This window comes from Leopardus geoffroyi, chromosome A1 (genome assembly GCF_018350155.1).
Source record: "Leopardus geoffroyi isolate Oge1 chromosome A1, O.geoffroyi_Oge1_pat1.0, whole genome shotgun sequence".
NCBI lineage: Eukaryota > Metazoa > Chordata > Mammalia > Carnivora > Felidae > Leopardus > Leopardus geoffroyi.
In genome coordinates, this window is record NC_059326.1 from 209,654,999 (window position 1) to 209,680,396 (window position 25,398).

General features: G+C 35.8%; 1 protein-coding gene across 3 annotated transcripts in view; it reads right to left on the bottom strand.

Annotated features, from left to right (window-relative positions):
- Positions 1 to 4,606: 4,606 nt before the first annotated feature.
- NIPBL (NIPBL cohesin loading factor) overlaps positions 4,607 to 25,398 on the bottom strand; it is a 201,077-nt gene continuing 180,285 nt past the window's right edge. For 2 of the 3 annotated variants that reach the window (XM_045439988.1, XM_045439979.1), the window contains 13 exons: positions 23,557 to 23,697; positions 23,343 to 23,436; positions 22,550 to 22,704; positions 21,944 to 22,034; positions 20,325 to 20,498; positions 19,730 to 19,920; positions 18,055 to 18,162; positions 16,298 to 16,498; positions 12,796 to 12,942; positions 10,722 to 10,996; positions 8,664 to 8,838; positions 6,477 to 6,665; positions 4,607 to 5,916 (listed from right to left, as the gene is read on the bottom strand). In XM_045439988.1, the coding sequence (XP_045295944.1) occupies positions 5,551 to 5,916; positions 6,477 to 6,665; positions 8,664 to 8,838; positions 10,722 to 10,996; positions 12,796 to 12,942; positions 16,298 to 16,498; positions 18,055 to 18,162; positions 19,730 to 19,920; positions 20,325 to 20,498; positions 21,944 to 22,034; positions 22,550 to 22,704; positions 23,343 to 23,436; positions 23,557 to 23,697 (2,307 nt within the window). In that variant the 3' untranslated portion in view covers positions 4,607 to 5,550. Of the gene's footprint in view, positions 5,917 to 6,435; positions 6,666 to 8,663; positions 8,839 to 10,721; positions 10,997 to 12,795; positions 12,943 to 16,297; positions 16,499 to 18,054; positions 18,163 to 19,729; positions 19,921 to 20,324; positions 20,499 to 21,943; positions 22,035 to 22,549; positions 22,705 to 23,342; positions 23,437 to 23,556; positions 23,698 to 25,398 lie in introns of all 3 variants that reach the window. The other variant, XM_045439996.1, reaches the window with a different exon arrangement.

Sequence of the window (25,398 nt, forward strand, 5' to 3'; positions counted from 1 at the left end):
CCCAAGATTAGCCAGGTAATATGGAAAAAAATTAAAATAAAAATGGGATCCATAAAATGTTCACATTTTACCTTCTCCCTTTATCTAACAGGATAGTAGGCATCTCAAAATCTGAAGCTATAAAGTGGATCTTTTGAAAAGGTATAAAAAAAAATCCACATTTAGTCATTAGTTTCTCTACATTCATTATCTTACGACTGAATAAGGACTTTCCAGATGAATCTTCTTTGTAAGAGCAACTGATCTGGGAGGTAAGAAAGAGCCTGGAGGGTTGCTCTTGGCTCTTGGTACTAAGTAGGTATATGCAGGTAACCCTTGAATGATGTAGGGTTTAGGGACACCGAGACCTCCCGCATAGTCATGTGTAACTTTTGACTCAAAACTTGGCTACTAATAGCCTACTGTTGACTAGAAACCTTACTGATAACACTGTTAATAAACACGTTATATGTATTATATGCTGTATTCTTACAGTTAAGCTAGCAAAACAAAAATTAAGAAAAATCACAAGGAAAGTAAGTTACAGTATTTGCATATTAAGTGGAACTGCACAGTTCAAACTCATGTTGTTCAAGGGTCAACTGTAGCTTGTAGATATCAATTCACCTATTTGAGCCTCAATTTCTCTTCACCTGTAGTTAATGGATTTCCAAAGCAGTTTATACATGTCACTGGTGGGAGTGACCGGGAATCCCCTGAAATTATATGCACAATTCTGTTCAGTCTTCTAAGAAGGGTTTGTTTAGTTTCCTAAGTAGAGATTTCATGGCTTTCATTAGATACTTAAAGAGGTTCATGAATATCTGGATTAAATGAGTTGTCAGATCCCTCATATTTTAAGACTCTATAGAAATTTTTTAAAACTATGGAATGTGGAGATCCATTATCAGTTTAGGTTTTATGACAAACTTAGATTATGATTACATTTTCCTGTTCTTTGTTCTAAATAACAATTCTAGGCAAGTTATGATCACGGCAAACTTAACACTGCCATTTCTTGTGGGGAAAAAAGGGTGCAGACAGTACAACTATATGACAAAGTAACACAAAATAACTTTTCATTTCTAAGGTTCTAATGACTGAAAAAAAAAGTCACAAATAGAAGCAAAATTACATTCAACAAAACTGCAATGCCTACAAACTATATAATAAAAAATAACCACGACCGATTGTCCACTTATTTCAAACAGTAGGTAACAAAATTCTGACTAACGGAGGAACTTTAATCACAGGGCAACTTCTGTTATCTGTTTAAATTTGTGTTTCCTTACTTTAGTTCATCTCTAATTGCCTGTTTGGCATTTGCCAACTAAAATTCAAAGGATTAAACAAACGTTTATCACCATCTTTCTGAAAACTATACCTACCTCCTTACTTCATTATCTCTGTAATGGCACCACTATTCTGGTTACGCAGGCTTAAGAATCAATACACAGGAGTTTGGGAGAGAGACAATGTCTCTCACACCCAAAATAAATTCAGTTACGAAAGAGGATTACAAAGCGGAAAATAACTGTTCTTCCTCTATTTAGAACCAACTATTTGTTAAGAACCCAAGGACAAGATTCAGTTTCTTCATTAAAAAATTTGTAAAGAATAAAAGATGAAGACATCTATAGATTAAGACCTAAAACTAAAGAAGACATTTTGAGGACATTGAAAATTTGAAGTTACTGGATATTTGATGTCAAGGAGTATTAATATTTAAAGATGATGTGTTTATAGACGAAATAATGTATCTGGAGTTTCAGAAAAATATAGAGGAGGATATAGAGGGTGTAGCTGAAATAAGCTTGGTCAGAAATTCAGAATGATTGAAACTGAGTGATGGGTCTGTGGTGATTCTCTAACAAAAAGTTAAAGTCATTAAAAAAAAAAAAATCCTGATGAGAATAAAAGAATGTGTGCATTCTCCATCAGTGTGGGCAATGAAGCCATATACAAGTGGCGTCTCACGAAGAGGGGTGGGTCGGTGGTATTCACTGGATTATCACACAAAACACACAGGGATTTTATGACCACTTGGTCAATAAACTATGCAAATGGGAACTTGTTTGGTCAGTGACCTATTACACCAAATTTACATTCAACTGTTAGGACCAACAGAACAATGAGTGGTTAGGAAAATTTTCAAATAAAAATATTACACCAAGTTGTGTAATGAATAATATGCTTCCTATGACAAAAATTAGCTAAGGGGTTAAACCAACTTCAGTTTTTTTTTTTTTATTTTTAAATTTTTTTTTTTCAACGTTTATTTATTTTTGGGACAGAGAGAGACAGAGCATGAATGGGGGAGGGGCAGAGAGAGAGGAAGACACAGAATCAGAAACAGGCTCCAGGCTCTGAGCCATCAGCCCAGAGCCTGACTCGGGGCTCAAACTCACGGGCCGCGAGATCGTGACCTGGCTGAAGTCGGACGCTTAACCGACTGCGCCACCCAGGCGCCCCAAACCAACTTCAGTTTTAAAATGAGCAAGGCAAAACAGCAAAAGGTTCAAACAAGTAGGATTTCTGTAGAGCAAAATTTACTGTCAAGTGTCTCAAATTACATGATCATTTCAAGTGAATGATCTGATGGATTTTATATTAGCAAAAGTAACCTTATTCCAGTTTAGTATCAATAGCTTTGGAGATGCAGACCACCTGGGTGCTGCACTAGTGACCACACTGAGTTCTTTGTGCAACCGAAAGCGGAGTACGGGCGAAGAAAACCACATACCTTCCTGGGTAAGTTCACTTTCTACATGAACATATGATAACTTTGCTCATTGCTCACGAAATCCACATTGGACAGAAAAGCTGGACTTACCTGTCTTCATGGATAGACTACAGTCGTCAATAACTGTGTGCTTCAGTTACCTGCTAATGGTTCAAATATTCAACATATCAACAAAGTAAGCTACATACTACTTTTCTTTAAAAGTTTAGAATTTCTCACTACAGATTACTAAATTGTTTTCTGCCTTTGTATTTTGATACAAATTTTTTAAACTACCCATTCGCTGTCAAAATAGTAAACAATTTAAGAAAATACAAAAATTTCGTAATTAATATATTAAAGTGAAGAGGTACTTGGCGCTTTTTATATCAAATAGAACACACCTTCTTTTCAATACAAATCAATAAAACATGATTTGGCATATTACAGTATCAACAAACTACAGATTAAGATTGAACTTTGTAAACCCTTAATATACACGGAAAGTTTGATTTTGTAGATTTGACCGTCAAGGCCTTAACCTATTTTACTGTTAAGACCTAAAAAATTTACATTTGAGAAATCTACTTTTTGAAAACTTTGGTTAGTATATTTTAAGGGTTAAGGCTTAGGAATTGTATCAACATTTGGCTTATATTAATAGCTAAAATACCGGAACTCAGAATGTATGGAAAATTCCTGAACACAGAAATTCACCTGGCAAGAGAAGCCTTATCTACTGTGTGCCTACCCCCTAAAGCTCACTCTGAAGAGGGTCCCTAAGTATAAACACACTAAGTATCCTTTAGGAACTGGTTTACTTTCAATAAGGATCATCTCCTTTAATTGTTTAATTAGCTTAGAATAGTGAGACACAATTATTCCAACTCCAAATTTAAATCCTGACAACATTTATAAACTAATTACTGAATCTGAGACTCAGTTTTCCTCATCTACAAAATGGGGATAAAACATTTAACTAGCAGAGTTTTTTTAAGAATCAAATAACAGCATGCACGATTGTCAAGCTTCATAGCATTCAAGATCAGTTTTACTACATCTTCTTTAGAACTCTACAGGCTTGACTTGATTTTCTTATATTTTTTCTACATTAGTATTTTACTCTTATTGATGAATTTCTATTGTTTTCATTAGCTACCTCAAGTCCTTTCTGATTAAACATACTACTCCATGGGGGAAAAAAGCCAATCTAGTTTTATTCTACAGAGTTCACAGTAAAAAGGAAGAGGAAACATACAATTAAGTGGAAGAAGAGTGGGAAAACATTTCCTTCAAGAAAATGTTCAGAAAGAATTCCACATCGGAAATAGATCCTGAAAAGTTATTTTCATTGTGGTTTAATAAGTGTTCACAAAAAGGTATTTTGTGGCAATGTCACTTTTCCTCACAAATTGAGAATCTTCATTTATTGGCCAATTTCATAAAACTTAACATTCTAGAGGTCAACTTTTAAAAATGAACTTAAAAATAAGTACACATTGTTTTTAAAAGACTTAAATTTGAAACACACCTTCTCCCCTGCGATTTTAGCCATTACTATTTCTGAGCATCAACTATGCAGATCAACTGATTAAATACCCACTCTCCCCATTTGTAATAACAACCGCTCTCCAAAGAGGTATAAAATGTTTAGAATAGAAAATGAATAAACATCTCAACTAGTAAAATTACTCCTTTTTCAGCATTAAAAAATAACTTGTGAAAAATGTAATGTAAATACGAAATGTCATACTCCACTCTATTTCTAAAATAACACACAGCATAATTTTAACTAAGAGAAATGCTAGTTTCCCAAAATAGCATGACTGTTACCTTTTCCCCAGGTTTAAAAAATAAATATTACCATCATGACATCACTAGAAAGAAATTGAAGCATACAAGGAATAAACTATAGTTTCTTTTTATATCAAAATGTACTCTTGAAAATGTGTTTGGCACAGTGCTAAATCATATATAGTTAATACTAAATATTGCAGGATACAATAAAACCCTGGAGTTAACTGTTTACACCCTCTTATGGGAATGAAAATAATAGATACCAATTATTCAGAAGTCAGCCTATACAAACTGTATAAACAATATTTTATGTTTTGCTTTGAAAACCAGTGATATAATAAATTTTACATAAAAGACTGCAAAATAATATAAATGGATTTAAACAGATCTTTACAATAAGAAATTCAAATGGAAACAGACAAGTAACAAAGAGAAGTAAAAAAATTTATTGCAGTATTCGCTCCACCAGATTGCCTGGGGATCCCTTTTCTTGTATTGTTTTCAGGGTGACCTAATACATCAAAATCTACATTTACAAAAACTCCTTCTGCAGATAGGTCATAGATACTGCATGCTTTTTTTTTTTTTTTTTTTTTTTTTTTTCAACAGAATAAATTATATATCCAGGAGAGTCTGCCATTTTACAGCCTGGAAAAAACAATGCTTCCCTGGAAACTGGGCTAAGCTAAAGAAAGCCATCCGCTGCTAGGTTAAACTCCAAGAACACTTTATTAAGAACATTAACAGACTAATTTCCAACATTCACTTGTTTATTTTTTAAACAGAAAGTTTTTTTCCAAGATATAAACAATTTTTGTTAAACTATAATACAGTGGGAGTAAAAATGAACTGAGAATCTGTTTCTGCTGCACAACAGCGAAGGGAGCTCCCACAAAAATGTTTGCCCAACATTTCCTTCTTTTGTTCCTGCATCCCAGGTTCCATTCTTACTCTTCATAAAACTGATTTTTTTTTTTGCCAGAATGTTGATATTTCAAGTTTTTCTGCCTTTTAAAAAAATTCCTGTAAATTTGGCTGCATGTACAAATTCATTAGCTGGAAGTCCCATCCTTGGCGGCATACAGGGATCGTAAAGTCTGAACAACTTTATTAGTCAGCTTATTAGCACTCGTTAGAGCAATTTTTTTGTAAATAATGTCTGACTCTTTAATAGTGTCTACCCAAGGCACCAGTTTGCGGCCGTCACGGCGCTTAGCCTCAGTCCAGGAGCCACTGTAGGAGCCTGCCATCCACTGAACACTGAAGCCATTGCTGGTTTTCTGTACTACTCTTGCAATTTGTGGTCGATCTTTGTACTTTGGACAGCAAATAGCGATGACATCCATGACGTCAACACTTTCATTCATCTGTGCTGCCAACTCCGTAGAGTCTGAATTTCGTTTTGACCTTCTCAATGACTAAAACATTGGGGGGGGGAAAAAAGACGAAGTGTTACACAAAAGAATTTTAGTGAAATTTTTGTTTTTATTGCTTTTAATCCCTTGACGCCGGGAGTTTGGGATTTCCCAGCACACTTCCATTGCCGGCAATGAGACGCACCGTGACCGCCAGCGCCAAGGGGTTAACATATACTTGTAAAACCATATAACTCTTAATTTGTACCCGTGTCTTTACTCTTATTGATATATAAAATTATATATACATATGAACCATAAAGCTACATAAAACTTAGCAACAATAAAAAAGGATAACACACATTAATACAATCCAAAAAAAATTAATAACCCTTTATGCTGGATAAGTCTCATTTCTGTTTTTTCTTTTTTATTGTCTTTTATGTTAAACTTTCTACAAAAGGATGTATAAATGGTTAAGTAGAGAATCTCTATCTACAAAATGTTTTCTCTCATAAGTATTACATTACTTGGTGTACATTTAATAGACTGACATATATAAGCACATAAAAATCATTTTACGTAATACGCTGCGAAATACGTTGACTCCTCCTCCGCCTCACCCCTGAAGTGCCTCCTCCTCTATCCTCCCCATCACTTTCATCATCTTCTGTCTCTGCTGCTGCATTATTTTTAGGGCTGCCTCCTCCAAGCAGCGAGGTAATTGCTTTGTTCCGAGCATTTGTACTAGCTGACACCTCCCCTTCTTCCTCCTCTTCATCAGGGTCCAGATGTTCCATGAGAAGTTTGAACTACAAAAATTAGATACGAATTTAGAATTTTATGTACATAATTTCAAGCAAGATTGTTAAATCCTTAAATGTTTCCTTTAAAATTTTTTTCCCTAAATGTTTTCTACAGCAGTAATTGGGTGTGGGTGCTAGTTTAATTGCTAAATAGACTTTAGCTATTGTCTGCATCAGGGCCTGGTAAATATTTTCTATAAAGAGCCAGATAGTAAATATTTTTGGCTTTCGTACACCATGCGGTCTCTGTCATAACTAATACAACTCTTGTCATTGTAGTGTGAAAGCATCTAGCAACAACATAAATGAGTGGGCATGGCTGTTTTAAGAGAAGTTTATTTAAACAGGCAGTAGGGGAAAAAAACAAACCAACCAGGCAGTGGGGGCCAGATTTGGCCCATAAGTTGGAGTCTGCTGACCCTGGTCCAAGTCATCAAGCAACCAAGTGATTAATAATTAAATACTGATAGACATTTTCCCCATTTTCTGTCCCCCTTTGCCTTCTCCGAAAGTAAGAAGATAAAAGAGGATAAAAAGAATGTTAAAGAATTTTAAATGAGAATTAAAATAATTTTCAGTTTTAGAGTATAAGGTTTACAGTCTATGAATAATATGAAAACCACTGTGTAGGTTTCATTCTTGGTCAAAAATATCATTAGTTAAGTTTAGCTACTTGCTTGAAGTAGATTAAAACAAAAAACTATTTTTATTTTTGAGGGACAATCCTCCCCCCAAATATTTCTTTAAACATAAAACTTTACTGGGGTAAAATATACCTTAAAACTTATCATTCTAGATTTTAGTGTTCAATTCATTGCCATTAAGTATATTCACCATGTTGTATAATCATCACCACCATCATTTCCAAAACTTTTTTATCATCCCAAACAGAAATTCATTCTGTTCCTATTAAAACAATAGCTCCTCGGGGCGCCTGGGTGGCTCAGTCGGTTAAGCATCTGACTTCAGCTCAGGTCACGATCTCGCGGTCCGTGAGTTCGAGCCCCGCGTCAGGCTCTGGGCTGATGGCTCAGAGCCTGGAGCCTGCTTCCGATTCTGTGTCTCCCTCTCTCTCTGCCCCTCCCCCGTTCATGCTCTGTCTCTCTCTGTCTCAAAAATAAATAAACGTTAAAAAAAAAAAAATTTAAAACAACATCTCCTCATTCCTTCTGGTAACAACCTCTATTCTATTTTCTGTCTCTATGAATTTGCCTAGTCTTAAAGACATTTTAAGTGTTTTTTTAAGCTTATTTGAGAGAAATAGAGAGAGGGAGGGAGAGAGAGAGGGAGAGAGGAGAGAGACACAGTATGAGCAGAGGCGGGGCAGAGAGAGAGGGAGAGAGAGAATCCCAAGCAGGCTCCACACTGTCAGCACAGAGACTGATGTGGGGCTTGATTTCACAAACAGTGAGATCATGACCTGAGGTAAAATCAAGAGTCCGATGCTTAACTGACTGAGCCATCCAGCCACTCCAAGACATTTTAAAAGCACTTTTTGTACATATACACATTCTTACATACTTGTTAACAGAGTACATATGTAAGAGACATACAAATATATAAGCCTGTATTACACTTCTGTAAGAATACGTAAAAAAGTACTAATACTGGTTGCCAGGAAGGAGAGCAACAGGATGGCTGGAGGGCAGGAGGATGACTTTTTCATGATTTTCTCCTTATATGAACCATAAACTATGTAATCTACTGAATTAAGAAAAATACACACATGGGCATGGCTTTTTTCCTAAAACCTGCCTAAAAGCTTTCATTCTTACTGAAATAAAATGAGCAGTGGGCTGGCCTTTCCTAAGAAAAAATAATTATGATGCAATGGGTGAAATGGGAAAGGCAAGCTTCAAGGAACTCATTAAAACCACATACAGAAAAATCATCCTGGTGGTTTATGAAGCTTCAATGTAAGGGGGACTGCTTTCTCCCAGGAAATAATTTACTTTTCAAGAAAGTCACTATTAAAAAGAAACAGATTTTGGTTTTACTACTCACATCTAGATACTGTTTTACTATACTCCTCTTCACATCTTCAGTGATTTTGGAATTAGCCATATCACTCCGCAGGAAGTCCAGTGTTTGTTTGGGATGAAAATGAACTCCTGTTTTCCGGTTTATCGCTTTATCATATACTTTTGCAGATTCAGATGGAGAGTATTTCTGAATTTTACTGTTTTGGGAAAACAAAGTCATTAACTTTAAAATTTTTTCAGGCATTTATATTTAAAGTGATTGCAGTTAAATTTAATTTACTAATAATTAAACTTTTTATCATACAGATTTCAGCCAGTGAACTTGTACACAAAAATAAACATAATTTCAAAAGGAAAGTAAAGACATAAAGACAAAGATTCACAAGAATAATATTCTCTTGTTTCCATCAGCATTTGTCTGAAATAGAGGCATCATTTAAATGAAAGTATTTCTCATGTCTGTTTTTGAGTGCTATGATCATGATTGTAGAACAGTTTCAATATAATACTGGTTTATGTAACTAGTTTACCTCCTACTTTCCTGCCCTCCCAATTATTCATCCTCTACACAGCAGCCAAAACCTGTTTCATATTATTAACAACTCTGGCTTAAAAATTCTCCCGACTTAGGGTGCCTGGGTGGCTCAGTTGGTTAAGCATCCTGGGTTTTGGCTCAGGTCTTGATCTCCTGGCTTTGTGGGTTCGAGCCCTGCATCTGGCTCTGTGCTGGCAGCTCTGAGCCTGCTGGGGATTCTCTGCCTCCCTCACGCTCTGCCCCTTCCCCACGAGACGTGTGCTGTCTCCCTCTCAAAATAAATAAAAGTTAAAAAAAAAAAATCTCCCCAACTCCTTAGCATCACCTCAAGGCCTTACAAGGTTTTACATTAAATTAGTTGCCAACATTTAACATCAAGATATGTCCATTAAAAGCTGGATTATCTAGCTTCTCTTGCAAAAGTAGAAGCTCTTGGCTACATTATACCTACCCTCTTCTATGGCAAAAAATTGATGGACATCTGAGTAATACCTGAGTCCTTTAAATAAAACATGTTTTTTCCAGTTTGCCAGTGACCTTCTCCTGAATCCCCTTTGTTCCGTTTCATGATCTATCTCCTATGAACATTTGGCTCTGTGATTCCTTTTTTCTTTTTTTAAATGTTTTTTCATTTTTGAGAGAGAGGGACAGAGCATGAGTGGGGCAGGGGCAGAGAGAAAGGGAGACAGAATCTGAAGCAGGCTCTAGGCTCTGAGCTGTCAGCACAGAGCCTGACGTGGGGCTCGAACTCACCAATCATGAGATCATGACCTGAGCTGTAGTAGGATGCTTAACTGAGTGAGCCACACAGGTGTCCCAGCTTTGTGATTCCTAATGTAAGGTTTTAATGAAATGAAAAATGACAAGTGGTGCCTGAATGGCTCAGTTAAGTGTCTGACTCTTGGTTTCTGCTCAGGTCATGATCTCACGGTTAATGAATTCAAGCCCTGCATCGGGCTCTGTGCTGACAGTACGGAGCCTGCTTGGGATTCTTTCCCTCTTTCTCTGTCCCTCCCATGCTCTCTCTCAAAATAAATGAATTAAACTTAAAAAAAAAATGACCAAAGTTTCATGGCTACAGGCAGAAAAAAGATACCTACAGTGACTAATTGTGGGTAAAATTATAGGGCATTCACAAATAATTAGTACTTTACTATTTCTTACATTAGAGACTATTTGGGTTCTATGAGAGCTCAGTCTAGTTGGTCTACATCTATTCTTTATTCACAGCTCTTTGAACACTTAAATTTGCAATCTACATGAAGATCAGCCTAATTCTCTAATAAGGTCTTTTTAAGGAAATCAACAAAGTTAAGTCCTTTGATTTATAATGCATTATGACTATGAAATGTTTGTCTTCTCTTCAAGAACAAAGTGAACAAACTGTGATATATTACACAACAAAATATATAGCAACACTATGTTCCTTCTTTAAAAAGGAACATTTTTAATATGAAAATAAGCATGCAATCAAAACTGAGTTTCATATTTCTTTATAATTTGAACCAGGTAAATTTTTTTCTCTCACTGCTTACGTAACCTTACCTATCAGAAAATCCACAGAGATTCTTCAAATGTTGTTTTAGCATCAGAAGCAATAAAATACCCTGGGAGACATTTGCAAATTCAATTAAAGGAGCTGAATTTTCTGGCAAGCATTTCATCACTGAATTTATGTCATCTTCCGAATCTGAATCTGAATCTGAATCTACACGTTTCCGTGACTTCCGAGGCCTGGAAACTTCTTCTTCACTCTCACTTGACTCATTTTCTTTACTAGGTGATGATTTTCTCTCTTTCCTTTTGTCTTTTACCATTGACTGGGGGGGTGACAAAAAAGGAAAAATAGTAACAAAATACCCCTAATAAATACATATGCTCCATTCAACAACTTCAAAAAAGCATCTTTAAATTAATATTTTATATATTAAAACCCTCTGACTTTCCATAAACAGGTTCCAAGACTTAATAAAATCATATATAATCCACTGCCCTGATCTCTCCCTCCCCAAAAGCCCTTCTGAAATATCAAAGGGAAACAATTTTGTTATAGGATAGAAATGAAAATAAGTTAGTTATAAAAGTATAAATTTGGAACATAGGTAAGCCATTACACAGGAAAAGTAGTAAATATAGTTTAACCGAGGAGAGGGGTGCCTGGCTGGCTCAGTCAGCAGAACATATGACTCGTGATCTCAGGTTCATGAGTCCAAGCCCCACACTGGGCATAGAGACTACTTAAAAGAAAAAAAAGTGCTAAATATAATTTAACTGAGGAACATTTAATAGGTTTGAACATCCCAGCATCTATCAAATTCTCCCTTTTAAGAGCTTTTCAACAATATGGAATTTTTCTTAAACAGTTATTTTTTTCTGTATTTCATGAAACAGTTGACTCTTAAAAAGAAATAAAGTCAGCTAGATTTAAGAGAGGAGAAAAGACTAGATTACAAAGCAATTATTCAAATGTAATTGTTGAAGAAATAAAATGGGAGAAACATTTACAAGTATATCCACAACAGTGAGAGAAAATAAGGTAACATTATGGCTTAAGTTTCTGGGGGAATTATTTAACTTCTCAAACTTTAAGGTGCACCTAGGGATTCTGTTAAAAATAGACTGTTTCAGTAGGTCGAGGGTGGGGCCCGAGGGTCTGCAGTTCTCACAAGTTCTCAAGTGAGGCCACTGCGGCTGGGTCTTGGTGCAAACTTCAAGAAGGAAGGGTTTAGATCCCTCGGTAATTCCAACCCTTGGGTATTATAATAATCTCCCTGATTTACTAGTTTGATCATATTGAGTTCTGAGTGCAACAATTTTGTAAAATGAGATCTACTGTGTCATCAGGTACATGAAAATATTCCAATTAATTTTTAAATAATTTACTGAGGGCCTACTATGTTTCCAAGTGCTATACTAGGTGCCATTACAATGAAACCAATTACATTTTCTCCTAAAAAAACCACAAAAGAGAAGACATAAGGTTTATAATAAGAAACTCAGTAAAGATTTTGGGCATACAATATGCCAACCCCATTATGATGCTGGTGTTCAGAGATAAGGAAATCAACATTATACATTTTCTGTGTTTCCTTATAAGTAAGCTATCTATCTCTATCTCTAGTTATATCTCGTCAAGTATACTATTATGATCTACAGCATTACCAGATTTATAGAATCACAAGATGCTTTAAAATGGGGTTTAAATGGATATATGAATGGACACCAAACACTTAAGGTCAGTGCTTAAAGTAAGAGGAAAAAAAGAAGTGGGATGGCTTATCAAAAGAACAATACATACATCCATATATATATATCCATATATATATATATATATATATACACATCCATATATATATATATACACACACACATATATATATATGGATGTATGTATTCCACTTAAATGATCTGAAATGGAATGGTTTTAGGTCTTTCTTAATAGGAATGAAACAGCAACCCATTTCTTCTCCCCAATTCAAGCACTGCCCAGATTTTAAATTATTTAGAAAGGTTTTATATACCTGTGAAAAGAAAAAAAAGAACAATGGAAACAAAACAGTGAAAATAGCATGCCTGCACTTTGACAGATGCATTAAGAATAGTAATGTGTGTAACTTACCTCCTTGAATGACTGCAGTAGGTTACTACCAGAAACTGAGAGTGTAATGTCTATATGATGCATTATAAACAACGGCTCTTCCTGTGTCTGGTATGGAAAACAGGCTAGATTGTCTGCTATATACAAGAGCATATTCACTTCTGTTTTCTGTAAATTTTAAAAAAAGGTACACATGTTTAGTGGATAATCTAGAAATCCATCCAAAAATCCTTTTTAGAAAAAATATTAGAGGGCACTTTCACCTCAGTTAATGCTTCTGAAAGAGAAGGGTGGAGGAGGGAGGGAGGGAGAGAGCAGGGAAAGGAGGTAAGAAAAATGGATGAGGGGTAACAGAAATGGATTTTATAAAATAATCTTATACCCATCTTAAGAGATTTCATAATGAAGTATACCATGGACCTCAAGAAGGGAAGAGGTGAAATTTTTCAGTGCACCCAAGTGGAATTCCCTCAAGTTTTCTTATAGAGTATATGGGATCTTTATGATAAATCCATACCACATCAGAAAGTATACATATGAATCATAATGATTTGTCATTGTGCTTCTAAGAGTTTAACCCATATGGAGATCAGTTACACACAGTTACTATTCTGCCCTCAACAATAAGCAGTAATAATAGTACTAACATGTGGGTTAAAAAAAAAAAAAAAATCAAAGCTCACGTATTCAAAAAACATTTGTCAGTTTCCTACATATACATAATTTAGAATATCAGTCGTTCTGACAGTGCTACCATAGTCCCACATTATAAAAACTGAGGTAAGCAAAAATTAGGGTTACTACTGGTTGTTTGCTTTAAAAAGAAGTAACAGAGATTTTCAGCATTTCATAATCATACAGAATATAAACAGAAAGGCACATTAATATTTAAATTCCTTTAAAACATTTACAGTTTAGGAAAAAAAGTGAAAAATATATAGCAATCAAAACATACTCCCTTCTACCATCTCACCTATCCTGCCATGCAAGCAACATAAAACCCAACAGCGGCAACAGCAACAACAAATTCCAGTAGGACAGATGGAATAAACTTGCTTTCACTCTATTTTTTTATTTTTAAATATGTGTCAACATCTACATGTTACAGTTGGGGAAACGCAAACACAGAACTCTACCTCATCTATTAACATTAATTTATATATACCGTTTCCTCCTAAGCTGCAAATGTTCAGGACTACTCTCAATAAACCTTTTAAAAACTGAAATTCTTCAACTCTGGTCCTAAAAAAGTCCTGTATTGCTCTTCCCTTTCGAAAATCAAATTTCTTAAAAGAATACTCTAGAGCTGCTCCCCCATTGTCTTCCCCACCACTCTTCAATCACAATCAGACCTGTGTCCCTCACTGCTTGACTGCTTCCCATTTTTTTAAAATCTCTTCTCCTTGACTTGTGAGTAGCACTGGACACCACCCTCCACCCTTTCCTTCCTGAAAATTTCTTCTTCCTTAGTTCTCTCTGACTATTCCTCTTTTTATGTCCTTCTCAAGCCAACTCCTTTTCAGCAATCCTATTATTATTCTCAGGTGCTCAGGACAAGAATATTCCAGTTATCCTTCGACTATTCTTACACAGCCTCATTTATTACTTCTTCACGCTTCTTTCCTTTCTTACCACCATCATAATAGATCAGTCCCTTGTTACCTCTAGTGTGAACACAATGCTAAAAAATCCATGTTCCTAAAAATGTTCTTTGGCACCTGTCCTCATTACTTTCATTCAAATGCTTTTATTGGTTTTTCACTGTCTACAAGATCTTCCATAAACCATGCCTTATTATGACCTTTCTGCTCCAGTCGAATAACAATCTATTCATTATTTCCCACACATTCTTATCTTTGTGCCTTTATTATGTTTTTACCCCTGCCTTAAATAGTAGGTCCATCTCATCTAATTCCCAGGCCTTCAGTGATTTGTTCCTCCTCTGACATCCTTTCCTGGAAACAGGAGACGGCACTGCATTATGACAGCTGAATTTCCAGCTTAGCATTGCTCATGCTGGGGTGACAGAACATCGAGCTAGTGACAGACACACAGCAGGCAATGAAAGCACACAGGAATGAAGCTCAGGAGAAGAGATAGGGACTAGAGCAGTATCAACAGTATAAACCACCTGGCACTCAAAATACGCTAACCTTATTTATTTCCTTTATCATGTCTCCACAACTGGAGGGAGGTAAGATCCATTGAGGGCAAGAGCACTATATCATACCATTTTCCACTCCTAGCATGATGTCCTACATACCATGAAAACTTAATACTGATGATGACATGATGATGATGATGGTCATGGTGATGATTAAATGATAGTCCAAGTACTTCTGAAATAAGTGCTTGTAATATTTATCTACTAGATCACATATCAAAAAATTTCATGTAGTACTTAAAAAAAGAGGCCTAGTAAGGTATCTACATTCTGGTAATTTAAATTTTGTTTTATTGAAAAAAATCTGGTTTTGGGATAATAACAATCAACTTGTAAGTAATTAAATACAAAAAAATATTTCTTTTGTTCTTTTCTTTTTCTTTTTTTCTTTTTTCTTTTTTTTTTATAAATTTTTTTTCCCAACGTTTATTTTTATTTTTGGGACAGAGAGAGACAGAGCATGAACGGGGGAGGGGCAGAGAGAGAGGGAGACACAGAATCGGAAACAGGCTCCAGGCTCTGAGCCATCAGCCCAGAGCCCGACGCGGGCGGGGCTCGAACTCACGGACCGTGAGATCGTGACCTGGCTGAAGTCGGACGCTTAACCGACTGCGCCACCCAGGCGCCCCCCCACTTTTGTTCTTTTCAAAGCTTTACACACACACACAGACTAACTGGTAAAGCTCTATATGGGCAGATACTAAATCTGTCCTATCCACCATTTTATCTTCATCTCTTAGCACAATGACTACCACACATAGCAGGTGCTGAATAAATATGTGTGTAAAATGAATGAATAAATTAAGAGGTAAGCTTAAACAACAGAGCCTTCTATTTTGTTCGTTTATGGTCCTGGCCAATGCAACTTGTGCAATAGCCCAAAGGGTCAAAATTGTAATTACACACAAGTGGGCTCTTTATTAAGGAAGTCAAGTTGAACAAATAAGGACTTCAGTAGCCAAAAACCTGGAACAGTTATTCTAATAATATTTGACTGTAGCAGGAATAAGTGAAGTCTGACCTTATTTATTGAAGTAACTTATCCTCCAAAGTGATAATTTAAGTGCTGTACCTTATTTAAAGTTATGCTTAAAGGAACTATTATCAAAGTTTATAAGATACTCAGTATGGAGACACAGTTATACTTTATCGGTCACTGTATTTATATTCCATGTGAAACTTCCCCTCCAATTTTGACTATATACCTTGTAATTAATATAAGAAGATGTAAAGAAACACATATTTAATATAGTCACTATTATTGACTAAAATGGTCATATTTTCAAAATGCTGACTACTTTAGGCATAAAATTTTATAGAACATTTATTTTCTTAAAATAAAAAGGTTTTTATGCTTACTGCTGTGTCATCAAAGAGGTTGAGTAAAGAAATTAGAAAGGCCCGTCTGTGTTGGCGATTTCCACGGATCATGGAGTAAAGATGTGAACACAAAGCGCTAGAGGACTCGTCTTGTCTGAAACCCCTCACAGGATCTTTTAGGCATGTGTTGATTGCCTGTTGTACCTGGTAGGACATCTTCATACCAGCCACTGCTTTCATCTGAAATCAATAAACGGCTCATTTTTGTAATGGAAATTAAGAGTCAAGTTAAAACTATACTTTGAATATTATAAGCAGAGGCTAACTCCACTGTTTAGTTTTCTTACTTAAAATCAGAAAATCATGGAACTCAAATGCTGTAAGGAACATCAGAGATCATCTACTGCAACCCCCTTGTTTTATATAAGAAAAAATCAAGACCCAGAAAGCCATTACTGCCAAGATCACACTGTAGGGACTAGAACCCAGGCATCCTTACTTTTAGTCCAGCACGCTTGCTGGACTATCACCTCTAGCTCAGTTTTAAGAGTTAATTTTAAACGAGAATAAAAAGCTTGGGGGACAAACTCAGTTGCATGTTTAGAAGTAAATACAGTAAAACCTTGGATTGTAACTTGCTCTGTGAGTGTTCTGCAAGATGAGCAAACATTTTTTTTTTTTAATGTTTATTTTTGACAGAGACACAAAGGGTGAGTGGGTGAGGGTCAGAGACAGAGGGAGACACAGAATCCAAAGCAGGCTCCAGGCTCTGAGCTGCCGGCACAGAGCCGGACGTGGGGCTCGAAGCCATGAACTACGATTTCATAACCTGAGCTGCAGTTGGACGTGTAACTGACTGAGCCGCCCAGATGCCCTGAGCAAACATTTCTAATAAATTTTAACTTGATAAACGAACAATGTCTTGCAATACGAGTAGTACATGATGCCAAACATCACATGATCACAACTGAGCCAATGGTTCTTCTGTCTCTCTGTCTCTCTCTTTCTCACTAAGGGATCGTGGGTGATCATCTCCCATGCTTGGATGCTCGGTCTCAGGCTTCAGTGTTTGGCAGAAATCAGTGATTTTTCAGAACGTTGGAAGGTGCCCACAACTGGCACTAGTGTATTTTTTGGTCACTCCAAAGCACCTATGGACAGTCCTTTGCTTTCCATACAACAGCAAGCGTAGGAATGCTTTGCTTCATTCTAGGTCAGGTTGCTTGCAGACAGACCCTTTTCCTCTGCTGTTTTATTGCCAGTTACATTACAATATATGACAAGAGTTTATTAATACCATACCGTAGTCAACATCCGTGTGAGTGTACACAATGGCTCCCATACAGAAAAAGATTCCAATGAGCCAACAGAGAGCAGTGATTCTGTTAGTGATAGTGAAAGTTGTCCTACACAATAACCCTCCTCTCTCGTCTCCTTCACACCAGCCACGAAGGTTTTCAAAGTAAGTGCAGGTTAACTTATTTATTTTTCTTTATATTTTGTATTTTATTATTTTGTATTCTATTACAGTATTGTAATCATTTTATATGAATATTTTTGGGATGTGGAATGAATCATCTGAGTTTCCGTTATTTCTTATTGGGAAATTCACTTGGATATGCAAATGCTTTGGATTATAAGCATGGTTCTGGAACAAATTATGCTCGCAAACCAAGGTTTTACTTACTAAGCAAAATATGTTATTCTAATATGAAGATGGGCAGGACCTTTATCAAGGAAATGGTATACCGAAGAAAGATGTTTAAATTTAGGTTATACAATTTAAAAATACATACATGAATGAATCCAGCATATTTTTTGTCAATTTCCACCAGTTGCTGATCAGCCTTGTTCCTCATAGCTGGTTCTGGGTCTGTTCCCATAGCAATTAAATATGGTACACACTAAAAATAAAAATAAAGAGTTTATAAGACATCACAGTAGTAAAAGCTCTGTATGTCTCATGACATATGTTAAAACTTGCTATATAACTGGGATATATGAATTCGGCTTTATAGACCTTCCTATAAATGTCATGTTTTAGTGTTCTTTTAAAAATGATTCATCTTCCCTTAGACTTACCTTAAAGGAAAAAAACAAAACAACAACAACAAAAAAATGAAGCATCAGCAAAAATACTGATGAAAAGGAAACAATTTCTGTGTGAAGTAAAGGTTCTTTAATCATACATAAAGGGCTCCTACACTAAGAATACCCACTTAAGATTATGATATATAATGCAAATGTATAATCCAGTAATTTTCCAAGCTTGACTGAATTTGCTATGTAAAGATAATATAGGGCAAAATATACTTTGCCTTTCATACTCAAAACCAGAAAAATATAAATTTTTTTGCAACACTGATATAGGGCTTCAATGATCAGACAGTTCGATAGCTAGTGTTCTGGTAACAGCCATATTTACTGGACTTCTAAGGTCAAGAAACACCAATACTATGTTAAGTGAATCTGAATCAGCAGTGAGGAGACCTGAAAACAAACAAACAAACAAACAAACAAACAAACAAACAAACAAACAACAGCTTAAAAAATGTCAACACAGCACTAACTGAAAAGGATGATCATGGATTAAACCCTGACTTGGGGGAAGAAAGTCCATAAAGAATATTACTGGCTCAGCTGGCAAAATCTGAAAATGGACTATATACTAGATAACACTGTATCAGTGTTAAATCTCATGAATTTGATGACTGCATTATGGTGTCGTAAGAGAATGTCCTTGTTTGTTCTTAGAATTCATCAGTGTGTTTTATTTCAGGACACAGGGAAGAACAAAGCATACTCACATATAGCATACTTTAGAAGAAGTTCCACAAAAAACAGGCAAAATAAAAATTTTAAAGGATACAGGTTTTTGGTTGTCTAGTAAATTCCCTTCTGTAGCTTATGGTACTCTCCTGAACATGTCAGACAGTTATACACTACTACGTCAGCATCAGCTGCCAATTCTCAGTGATGCTAATATATCTTTATTATGTCAGTTAGTCCTCACATCAGTGTGCTGAGGTATTAGGTAGGTGGTATTACCTCCAACTTACAGATGAAGGAACTGAGCTTAGGTAATATGATTTACTTTTCTATGGACTTACAATCCACCCTGTTAACAGATAATACTCTGAACCCCAGTTAACTCTCTTGACATTACAGGCTATTGGTTCTTAGGGATAAGAGTCAATATGGATTAAAACAAACCATCCCTACTTAGAAAACTGATTCCAAGTACATATTCTACCAATGTAAACTGGAAATGTGTTCGATAAAGACAATATTATGAACATATGGGTATTTTACAGTAACGACAACCTAGGAGATGGATTCTTTTTTATCCTGAATGGATAAAAAATTAACAACTAAGATGAATAAAGAACTAGTATTGTATAATCACAATGTCATCAAATGGTAACAAATCTGGTTCTTTCAGTAAGTGCTGCCACTATCAAACAGACTCACCTGAACTGGATGGATAAGACCCTGGTTTAGCGTCAATGCAATGACATTCAGGGCAAAGTGGCGTACACTTGACTGGGTGTGAAAAAACGCCTCAAGCACCTGTTTGAGGTAAAGCTGCATGATGGAACTACTCATCCCTGAGGACACATCACCCATTTCTTTTAGATCTTCCTGTTTTGCAACTTTCTTCCCTGCAAAAGGAAGTAAACATATTAAGAACATGTGTATCAACTTTACGAATTACACCAAATTAGGCCACAGCCAAAAGTACAAAATTATAGGTAGTACTCTGGCTCAATGGCTATTAATCTTGTGTGTGTGTGTGTGTGTGTGTGTGTGTGTGTGTGTGTGTGTGCGCGCGCCTCTGTGAGAGGCACCTGATGAGAATTACAACCCCTATCCTCCTGCAAAATGTTAATATCTGAACATGTGTTACATCATATAATACATATTATGTATACATGTTACACATGTATATAGATACATCGTATCTATCATATAACAGATAAGGAAATTCAGGTGTCTGGATTAAAAGAGTCGGACAGTATTCTAACACTAGCCACAATGTGAAATTTAAAAATACATCTTCACTTACAGTCTCTGTCTGCTTGTTGCATACGTGTATCCTCTTCTTGTAGGTAGGTCTGGAGGTTTTTTAACACTTGTATTTTTAAATTTACTGAGGAGTTCTTATCAGATAAAATGTTATTATATAGATTTTTCACCTCTTGCTCAAACATTAGACTTGGATGCTGAATAAAGGCAAATCCTAAAGAGACAAAAAAAATGTCTTGATATATTCATATTAAAATTAAATGTAATACTTAATGAAAATGTTTATAATTTATATGAAAGAGCTCCTTTTCAAACATTAAAACTTAAAATGACCAGAAGAATATATGCTAGTGGCCTTACCCAGAGAAGTATTAGAGCAGGTACTTCTTTCCCCATGAATTAAAAACAAGAAATTGCATTTCAAAGGAGAATTTCACACAAGAGGAAACCTTGAGGAGGGAGCAGGGCCTAGTGGCTAGGGGAGTGGATTAGGAGTCAGGTGTCTTGGGTTCTATTCCTGGTCCACCACTGACTTGTAGTGTGACCTTGGGTGAGTCACATAATCTCTCTGTGCCTCAATTCTCCATCTGTAAAATGGGGACAATAATATTTACCACCCACCTACCTCAAAGGGACGTTATCAGGATTTAAGAGGTAACGTCTGTAAACATTTTTTAGATCCCTAGCAGAAGGTACTACATTGGCATTATTAAAAAAAATAAATAAATGTGTGTGTATATATATATCCATTTGATGAAACAGAAAAATTCTAAAATAAACTAGAGCTAATAATATCTTCCATTTATTTTTATGGCATTATAATGAAGCCACAATGCTGAATTCTATAACCATAAGTTGATAAGTAGCAAAGTAATACTATTCATGTTTATTTGTACAAAACACTTATTTATGTAAGACAAGATGAAGATCCTTAATGATAGCAAGTATTATTGATGCCAAATACAAACTAAACTCAAAGCATAGAGTGATCAGATAACTAGTCCAAGGTCACACAAGCAAGATGTCATTTATTAACTGGTCTAGAGGTAGTATTTTGTAGACAGTGCTACTTCTTCAAGTTAAAATTTGCACTATTTGTTCTCTGGATTAACACTGTAAGTTTACCCACTTCATATAACATATGTCCAGACTTAATATTCAAAGGTACACATTTGGCTTGAAGTTAACACTATTTCAATAGAACTTCCCTAAATTAAGTGATATCTGAATTTTTAGTTGATTTGCTATGAAAGGGATGAAGGAGGACTAAGATTCTAAGATTTAAGTTTATTTAAAGAAATCAGTAAACATTTAATAAGGTTTGGGTAACTAAAATTTTATTTCTCATTTTTGTTCAAAAGACTAATATGGACCACTGTTCATGCATATTAAATTATAAACATTGTTAATGCTACCAAAATAAAATTTCTCTGATGAACAGAGTAGTTACATGACTTGCTCAAGGTCACCTAGAAAGTCACTGGCTGAGCCAAGAATGGAACCCAGGTGTCTTAATCCCCAATCCTATAGTCTATATACCAAATCCTACTGTGAGTAGAAACATACTTAAATAAAAAAACAGTGTAGACTCACAATATTTCCAAATTTGCTCAACCTCTCAAACAACTAAAATTATAAAGAAATTTAGACTTAACTTACCTAGACCAATGATGGCTTTTGTTTGTACTTCTTCATCTGAATGTTTTGTAAAATACATCAGTAATTCAAGTACTTTATCCTTTATGTTAACCTAAGGGGAATAAAAAAACACTTTAATGTGTATGAAGAACAGTAACTTCTCTCAGTTTTCAATTATAAAAGAAAAGGCCTAGAAGCAAACAATGAGAATTTCTGCATGTGAACTTTACTGAAGAATAAATTACAAGTTTATAAATCCATAAATTTTAGAATGGTGACATTCAAAATAAAAGTGTGTGACAAAGAAGCTTGTGTAAAATGCAAATTAATGTACTGCTCCTTCATTGAGGAAGTTAAAAAAAAAAAAAAGTCAGCTGCTTAACCCAGTGTGTCTGTTACAAAGCTGATATAACTTGTGTAAGCTTCTTATGACAAATCAGTAACAAACAGCTGGTTGATCAGAGGCTAGTCTGAGGACCAGGTTTTGGGTAGCACTGCTTCAGAATTCTCATTAAACCAGACTACTATAAAGCTGCTTTCATCCTGGGTCATTAGTAATTTTCAGTTCACAGGGTCACACAGTCCTATTTTTTATAGCATACTAAGTAATTAATATTAGAATCGTACCTTACTGTTGCCTTTAAAATCTTCTAGATCAAAATCAAAATGCCGACATAGTGCTCCAACAGTGAAAAGGGATCTAAGAAGTGCTGGTTTGTTTGTCAGAAGTGAAGTGTTATTTGGATCCTCCTGGTGCTGACTTTTTAATTTTGAAATGGCACCTAATAAAGATAAGTAATGTTTATTTATAATGTTTTATCCTTGAATTATCTTCAAATAATTATTGCTAAGTTGTTAGAGTTAAATTTTACTAATGTTCTTAAGAGGCACACACATCTAGAATTATGACAGAATACCTTACAGCCTAAAAGAATTAATATAAGAAAAAAATGGTATTTAAATTTTACTTTACATAGTGGGCAGAAAACTGACCAACAGTTACTTATGAGGTAAATTACTGAAGTGATTATATTCAGTTACTAAGGAAATACAAAAGATACTAGAAAATATTGCTTCTGAGACAATCACACCTCTTAACAATTCGCTTGATGCTGTCTTTATCAGATGTGTTTTTAAATTTTTTTCAACGTTTATTTGAGACAGAGACAGACCATGAACGGGGGAGGGTCAGAGAGAGAGGGAGACACGGAATCTGAAACAGACTCCAGGCTCTAAGCTGTAAGAACAGAGCCCGATGCGGGGCTTGAACTCACGGACTGTGAGATCATGACCTGAGCCGAAGTTATACGCTTAACCGACTGAGCCACCCAGGTGCCCCTATCAGATGTGTTTTTAAAAAGGAGCTAGACGCACTACAGGATCCATCAGAATAATTTCAAAGCCCAGGCACTGAACTTACCATAGTATCTATTGAAACAGGCCCACACAAATTTAAAATTTTGTGTCACTTTATTTACAACTGCTCCCAGACAGCTCACACAATGTTGCACTACCTAAAAGATAACAAAATGTTACCAGTTAGGCAAGAGTTAAAGACAAAAGTAAACCATATGATTTAGCTAGCATTTGTGAATTTTATACTAATCAATAGAGATGGTACACTGAATACTTACAGTCATGCCATATTTGATGATAAGCTTCATTAAATCTTCTTCAATAGTAGCAAGGAAAGTTTCACTTGGATGCTCCATCAGTGGTACAACCAGCTCCAGGATTTTTGCAACATTGCAGATAACCATGAAATCATTTTGTGTCTACAAGGATAAAATCAGTGTTTTATGAATATCAGAGTCTGACAAGAAAGTTTATACACTTTTATGAATTTGAGGGTTGAGGTATTATGAATGTCAAGTTTCAGTAAAAAAAAAAAAAAGACTACCAGATGCTTTTCTTTTAATGTTTATTTTGAGAGAGAGAGAGAGAGAGAGAGAGAGAGAGAATGAGTGAGTGGGGCAGGGATGGCGGCAGGGGAGGGAGGGAGAGGGAAACAGAGAATCCCAAGCAAGTTCTGTGCTGTCAGCGCACAGCCTAATTCAGGGCTTGATCTCATAAACTGTGAGATCATGACCTGACATGAAACCAAAAGCCGGACACTTAACTGAGCCACCCAGGTGTCCCAAAAAAAGACTTAAAAAGTTTTTTTTTTTTTTTTAAATTTTTTTTTTTTTTCAACGTTTATTTATTTTTGGGACAGAGTGAGACAGAGCATGAACGGGGGAGGGGCAGAGAGAGAGGGAGACACAGAATCGGAAACAGGCTCCAGGCTCTGAGCCATGAGCCCAGAGCCGGACGCGGGGCTCGAACTCACGGACCGCGAGATCGTGACCTGGCTGAAGTCGGACGCTTAACCGACTGCGCCACCCAGGCGCCCCTTAAAAAGTTTTTTTAATCTACGCAAGGAAGAGCATAAGCCAGTATCAGGAACCTGGATTCTAGCTCTGCCACTAAGTTACCATGTAACCTTTCGGTCACTTAATCACAATGGTACAGTTATTCTTTTTTTCCCCGAAAACGTTAACACAAGCCAATTCTGAACAAAGATGTTTAACTCTTAACTGAGTATTTTACCAAGACTGATACTGTTTTTTAAGATCAGTATTTTTCAAACTGGAGTATGTTAACTTAGTAGTTCTCAACTGGAGGTGAGTGTGTCCCCATGGGATATCTGGCAATGTCTGGAGACATTTTTGTTGCCCCAAGAGGGGAGTTGGGGGGTACTACTGGCATCCAGTGGACAGAGGCCAAGGATGCTGACAAACATCCTGTAATGCTCAGAACAGTTCTTGACAACAAAGAATAATAATCCAATCCTAAATGTCAATTGTGTTCAGGTTGAGAAGTCTTCTGTTAACCCTTTTTATGACAGATGAAAATACAGAATCCCAGAACTAGATATAAGACTTCTTTATTTTAAAATTTGAAAAATTAAATTTTAATATTAAAAAAGTTTAAAACTTTTATTAAAAACTAAGCAGTTTAAAAAATACAATATTTTAAAAAACCAAAAGTTTATTAAAATAAAGTCTCTTTCCAAAAAAAAAATCTCTTTCCCACCCCCCTATCCTCTTGTTACCCAGTACCCCTGCCCCAAGGCAACCAGTTACCAGTTATTTTTGTGAAGTAAGACATTCAATATATATTCTTATTAAGTCAAGTTAATCACTCTTTATTCTTAGCAACAGGTTACTGACATTCATTTTGAACTTTTTTGAGCTGATTAACACGTGCCCACCTGACATTCATCCATCCTCTCATCATACCCATAGGATTAAGTAAAAAAAATAAGTAAGATGAGTACTTCTAAGTAGCACAGAAACCTTGTCGTTCCTTGCTGTCTCCCACTCCCACGTGCTTTAAGCAACAAGGGATGAGTTACAGTGGGTCTAGGGAACGAAGAGTTTTTGTCAAAATAAATTCATCTGAGAATCACAGCTAAAATTTTACTTTGAATTACT